Here is a 6,994-nt window from a genome sequence, read left to right as displayed (position 1 = left end):
GTCCAAAGATGTGTGTGCCAGTCAGTAGATTCATTGGTAATTATAAATTGTCCTATGATTCAGGATTAAATAGGTGTGTTGCTGGGTGGTGCAGCTTGTTGGAGTGAAAGGGTCTGTAAATATTTTCATCATATCAGTGCATTGAGGTTGTGCAAGGGAAGATAAATAACATAATATAATGTAATGATATTTATTATTTCTTATGGTAGACAATCTTTGCCTATTTCTATTTCCAGATTCTTCAGTGAGATCAAAAAATACATGTGCCCAGGTCTTCAGCTAAGACCATGAGTTGCAAACGCCATAATCCAGTGGAGAGTATTTGCCGAAAACTCCAAACCATCCAAATGTGGGACCAGGTAACAAATCCTGCACTGAAGATTCCAAAGTTTCGCTCCAGGAACTTTGACAGCCCCCAGGTCAGCCACAAGAAGAATATGGAGAGGATTCTAAAGAACAGGACAGTGAAAAGTCAAGGAAGGAATCAGGAGGGGACTCCTGTCGTTGCCAATCAGGTCTTGTCCCCTAAAGTTGCGCTGATCTCGTCGGAACAACCTGGAGCTGAAGCACGGAATCCCACTGTCACTTCTACTTGCGTGGTTGTCAGCTCTATGGGAGGCACAGCCTCCAAGCCTCTGAATTGCTGCCAGACTCAGACCTGTTCGACACCGGTTACTGAGAGTGGGAGAAATGAGATGATCTTGAGCCACCCGCACTCGGCCATCATTAACATTGAGCACCGCTTTCTGTCCAGTGCTGACAGTAGTCCTGTCACCTCTACCAGCTTTAGCTTCTGCACTCATTTGCACAGACCAGCCTCTCCTGTAGGAAAGGAATTGCCATTGGCTGGGATGAGTGGTAAGTCAATAAATAGAAGAGCAGTTCATGGGTAGAAGTTCTCAGTAACACAAATTCTTGTTATTTGGATTTCAAAAGCTCGCATCATTGTTAACAGCCTAGCTTTTTTTAAATAATGGTGGTGGTACTGCAATTATATCAATTATCAATAAGATTAAAAGAATGCAGAGAAAATTTAAAGGATGATGCTGGGGCTTGAGAACCTGAGTTGTAGGACATGGTTGAATAGGTTAAGACTGTTTACCGGAGCAATAAGGAGATTTGATAGAGGAACACAGTTGAAGGTTATGGATACAATGGGGCTTTTTTCACTGAGGCTGGATGACTCTAAAAGTAGAGGTCATGGGTTAAGAGTGAGAGTTGAAATGCTTAAAGGGAACATGAGGGGGAGCTTCAATCACAGGGTGGTGAGAGAGTGGAATAATCTGCCAGTGGCAGTAGTGGATGTGCGTTTGCTTTCTATATTTAACAGGTTTTGATAGGTACATGAATGGGAGAGGTATGGAGGGTTGTGGTCCAGGGGCTTGGCAAAATAACATATGGGCATGAACTAGATGGGCCAAAGGGCCTGTTTCTGTACTTCAGTGCTTTGATTCTATGTACCTTTTGCATCAGAATTAGTTTTTAACTTGCCTGGATGAGGCTTGTTCTCGCAGCTCTTTGTTGGATGTACAAATCATGAGCAATATCAACGACTTTCATGTGCTATGTCTTAACTTTGTCTTTGTAATCTAGGAAGATTTCTATGTCTGACTAGTTTGTGATACAAAAGCAGTGCATAGTGTGGAATTAGTTTCAGCTGAAATCCTACATATCAGGGGAAGGAAAATATGGGTGGGAGTAGTCTATTGGCCCCCCCAATAACGTCACCTCTCAATGGGTCAGAGTGTAGAGGGCCTGTTTGAAGGGAGTTGCAATTATGGAAGATTCTAATCTATGTATTGATTGGATGAATCAAACTATCAAAGGTATCTAAGAATCAGATCTTGTAAAAATGTTTCAAGGATTTCTTTTTAGAGCCATATGTTGTGGATATTGTAGATATTGGCCTTGTATAATGAAGCAGGATTGATAAGGGATCTTGTGGCTAAAGATCTTCTAGGGCAAATATCTTGAACCTTTTTGAGAACGTGCACCCAAATTGGCGCTAATCTTATTTTTGACAAAAATTCTCTCATGTGCCATGGTAATTTTGAGCAGAGATCATCACTGCTTAATGTATTATAACAATAATTATAGACTATTTTCGGGGAAAAGAATGAGTCCTGTTGCTTATTTATGTGGACTCATTGTTTTACTGTTTAAAAAAAATATAACAGGCAGAATGAAATAAATGAAGCATTTTTGAAAACCTGTTTAAATATTATTAATACTAAATTTTTCAGAAGACAATTGAAAAATTATATTTCAAAATAGTATTTTTTGTACATCATACGTAATACAAGATATGTAAATCTGAAACTAAGATTTGGTGTATATTTATAAAAGATGAAGGAAAGGAAAATAAACACTTATGAAACTTGTCTTGAGCCTTTGCCTCCTCTCTCCTAAGCCTCTTGAGCCAAAGCCTAACCACTAACGCTGGCCCAATTAAAGTGGCTTTAGCCTAACTTTTTACTGGCCTTTGCCAAGTGCCTAATAGGTCATTATGATTTAAGCCCAGTGAAAAGTCCTCACTCTACCTTAGCAAAGCAAGTGGCTGCTCCCGATGATTGAAGCCTCCCCTGAAAGTATCTGGATCTCACTCCTAATCCCATCGCCTACTTATTTCCCAGCCGTTCCTTAACCTGTAGTACTACATGTTAAGTAACAGAGCTTTCCTTGAAAGATTAACAAAACTTTTGATCAGGCTAATGTTTTCACTCATAGATCCTGTAGTTGTAACAGCCACACTAAGGCCCTGGAAATCTTTCTGGCCACTGAGCCAGCGATCACAATTCAATAAATAAATCATTCCCACCGTGCATACAAAAGGAAGCACCCACAATTACCCAAAACATTCAAATTGGGGCATCATTCAAATATCAGTCCAGTAAAACAATCACATTAATAAATAGTGTTTACTCATTAACTCAGATCCAAAGTACAAAATAGTCTACAACAGAATGAAATACATCACCTGACAAGTGATATTTCCTTGTGAGGTACTGTAGGCTGAACTGGCTTCCTATTGAGTCTCTGCTGAAAGTTATCTCATTTCCACCACTAATTTTCCCTCAACTCATTTCCCCAAAATTCCCATGAAATCCCTCCTTTCCCATTCCCATGCACACTAGGGACAATCTGCAGCAGCCACTTTGCGTACTGACCTGCGCCCGTTTGGAGTGTGCGAGGAAACTGGAGCACCCAGAGGGAACTCGCATGGTGACTGTGAGATCGTGTAAACGCCGTCCCTTTCTGTGAGATCAGGATTGAACCTGGGTTGCTGGAACTGGGAGGCAGCGGCTCTGCCTACTGCATCACTGAGCTACCACAAACTCTGAATCACTTTAAATGTTGGAGACCTCACAGACCTGGTGTACACTTCAGTATCTGGATAGAATATGGTTGGGCCAATTGGCAATGGCTTCTCTGTGCTTATACTTTTTCTGTTTTAGTGAGCGCTGAATATTCAGTGATAATAATGGTAAATACTGTATGCATTACATCCATATTCATGGAAGTCATTGTTTTTAATGACAAGTGTGGTTGAGGCTAATTATTGGAGCAACATACATCAAAGTTGCTGGTGAACGCAGCAGGCCAAGCAGCATCTATAGGAAGAGGCGCAGTCGACGTTTCAGGCCGAGACCCTGACGAAGGGTCTCGGCCTGAAACGTCGACTGCGCCTCTTCCTATAGATGCTGCTTGGCCTGCTGCGTTCACCAGCAACTTTGATGTATGTTGCTTGAATTTCCAGCATCTGCAGAATTCCTGTTGTTTGCTAATTATTGGAGTAGGCTTTCTGATAAAACTAGTACTACAAGCATGGCTCTCAAAGCCACCAATACAAGCCAGGTACAGAACATAAGAAAATAGAAGCAGGGGTCCTCCATCAGGCCCTGCAGCGTGTCCCATCATTTAATAGTCATTAAATCCAGATGACTATACGATGCTGGCCTTGTTCCTTTGCTCCAAACAACCCAACCCAGCCCCAGTTCTGTGATCTGATAATTATTTATCCACCTCCACCATGAATTATTCTAATGACCCTTCATCCACCACCCTCGGCAAGGAGAAATTTCTACATACCTGTTCTTTTTCAAATGCCAACCCTCTTACTTTGCAGTTACCTTCCCATGTCCCGGACTCTCTGACTGGGGAAAACATTCCAATATCTATCCAGTCAAACCACTTCATGATCTTGTGTTTGAACAAGGCCACCCCTCATTTTTCTAAACTCTGAGGAATACAGGCTCCAATTAGTGCCTCATCCCAGGATTTAGCCTAGTGGGTTTCTGTTGGACTGTCTTCAATATTACTGTAACTTGTTTTCGGTAAGGGGACCAAAACTATTTTTTCACTCCAATGAAGGCCAAAATGCTTTCTTAAATACCTTTTGGACCTGCCTGCTGGCTTTTCATGATGCATAAAGTCTCACTCCAGTTAGATCATTCTTTATGCCATGGGGGGAACCCCAACATCAGATAACCTGCCTTTTGGCTTCTCTTGCTGAATTTCCAGTGTTCACACATCCCCACATTGAACTTCATTAGCCAGTCTGTTGCCCACTCAGATGCAGAATAACAGTATGCTCATTGCAATAAGGTGCAAGGCTGTAACAAGTTAGGATGAGCTCAGGCATCTATTTTTTCATGTTAGGGGACTGTTCAAAAGCCTTATAACAGCAGGCCGAGATGCCCCAGTTGCAAAGGAAAGTGTTGAATCCCAGGTATAGGAGCTTGGAGATGAGTTTTACCAATTGACAAGAACGCACCCCTTTCTCATGGAAGCCCACGTTCTGATTAGGGAAAACTCTTGCTGAGTGTTATAGACAGCAGTTTGAACCACATGGCATGTGTGCATAAGATGGCACATGCAAGGATTTTGTTGCCAGGCAGTGCCATCCCCAGATTCTTCAAAGCCCATCTACAATAGGAAAAAAGATGCACAATGATTCTCTTGCCTTTTCTGCCAAATGAAGCAGCAAGTGATATATGACCTGAGAGCAGTGCATATGGTTTTCACAGGAAACTCGTCATGTGGTCTTATCTTAATGAAAGCTTTGCCTTCTATCTTTCCTACTTGCTTTCTAAAGGGAACAAAGCAGCAGCAGCAAACAGGATGGAGAATACTGAAGATACAAGTCTGATTTGTGAGGAAGATTTGCTGGACACCATTTTCTACAGTTGTGATGTAAAACACCAAGGTAACGCTTCTCCTGATAGGTGCACCCTCGGGTGAATTGGTTGTAAATGCAAACGGGGCATTTCACTGTTGTGATGTGCACATGGCAAATAAACTTGGATCTTGATCTTGCACCTCCTCCCTGTTGCTGACTGGGTAACTCTGGGGTGTAATGCGTGTGTGGAGAGCAAGCAGCTTGGCCCCTTTCAGAGATGGGTGAGGGGTGAACTAAGATCTTTAGAAGTATGAAGGGTGCTGACCAAGAGAAATGCATTTCTATTGGAGAGGAAAAACACTCGAGGCCATTGCTAGACAATGACCAAGAAATTAAATGGGGTGTTTGGAAGAAACACCCACAAAATGCTAAAGGAAGAGTACATTTCGGGCCAAGACCCTCTCAGCCTGAAAATTCGACTACACTCTTTTCCATAGATGCTGTCTGGCCTACTGAGTTCCTCCAGCATTTTGTGTATGTTGCCTGGGTTTCCAGCATCTGCAGATTTTCTCTTGTTTGTGAGGGGAGCTTGGAAGAATTGCTTTGACCTTGGAAATGGAGGGAACATGGAGCTTGCTGTATAGTGATTGTAATTTATATGCGATAAATACAGATCACAGGAAACTTTGGACTCTATAGTCCCAGAAACACTCCTCCGATGGGTCCTTGTATTTCATTCGTCTCTTGTAATTTATTTCATTGTGATTTATCATGGAGTGGAACAACTAGTCAGCAACCGATACTGCTGAGGACTTTGGAGAAAGTACCTACTGCACCTTGGTATTACTTAATCCAATGATTCCTTATTCCCTCTAGTATAGTGTGTTTGCTATAGCTGTGCTCTAAATATTACAAGGAAGATTATCAGGAGTGTGATAATAGTGATGTCATAGTTTCTGCCAGCAGAGGGCGACATGCTCCACATTAGTGAATTGAAGTGGTTTTTGTGTTTATTGCGAGAAAGAAGGTGGAGATTTGTATCCCATTCAGGTGTGTTTGTGCTCTGCCTTCACTGTATTGTGGTCTTCCACTTTGAATGGACGGAGTGATGTTTGAAACATCTTTTTAAGCCAGTCACATCTAATGGTGCATAGGTCACCAACCACAGCTTACCAGTGTCCTCTGTCCTGAGCCAGTCTTTGAAGTTGTCCCCAGGTGTAATTCATCAAAGATCCTTCCTCTCCCATGGATGAGGTCTTTGGAGGTTCTATTGTGTTTCTGTAGCACTGGGATTTTACAAGATTGGATTGCTAGGCCATACCCAACTCCATTCCTTTCACGCCTCGGTTTGAGACCATTCATGCTGGAGTTTTGTAAAATTTCAGCCAATTCCAAAGTTCTCTTCCCCTTGCCCGGAAGTTCAAGAAAAGGAAATCTCAGAATCAGGTTTATTATCACAGACCTATATCATGAAATTGTTTTGCTGCAGCTGCTACTTACCAAATTGTTTTTTTTTAATGTGATTCAAAGCCCATTGCAGCTGATTGACGTGCTGCCTTTAATATCCTTGCTAGGCCCGTAGGTCAAACAATTAGTTAATGTGGTGAACAAGGCTGAATGGATCAGAGTGTTTATAATGGTGGTAGCTTTAAGTTAACCTCATACATGGAGCAACAGATGACAGATGCTGGAATCTGGAGCAACGGAAAATGTGATGGAGAAACTCAGCAGGTCAGACAATATCTGTGGAGGGAAATGGACAGTCAACATTTTAGATCGAGACCATTCATCTGGACTCATCCCTTTTAAATCAGTAAGACATCCAATACCACGATTTTAATATCAACATCTCCTGGAATATCAGCACGCCCGTCC

At 42.1% G+C, this 6,994-nt stretch overlaps 1 protein-coding gene across 1 annotated transcript in view; it reads left to right on the top strand.

Annotated features, from left to right (window-relative positions):
• The first annotated feature begins 287 nt into the window (after window positions 1-287).
• The window catches only part of lrmp (lymphoid-restricted membrane protein), a 238,326-nt gene continuing 231,619 nt past the window's right edge, over window positions 288-6,994 (top strand). Inside the window, exons 1-2 of the mRNA XM_063072318.1 lie at window positions 288-858; window positions 5,096-5,206. Of these exons, the coding sequence (XP_062928388.1) occupies window positions 288-858; window positions 5,096-5,206 (682 nt within the window). The remainder of the gene's footprint in view (window positions 859-5,095; window positions 5,207-6,994) is intronic.

Source organism: Mobula hypostoma, chromosome 20, assembly GCF_963921235.1.
Source record: "Mobula hypostoma chromosome 20, sMobHyp1.1, whole genome shotgun sequence".
Lineage (NCBI taxonomy): Eukaryota > Metazoa > Chordata > Chondrichthyes > Myliobatiformes > Myliobatidae > Mobula > Mobula hypostoma.
This window is presented reverse-complemented; position numbering and strand designations above follow the sequence as displayed.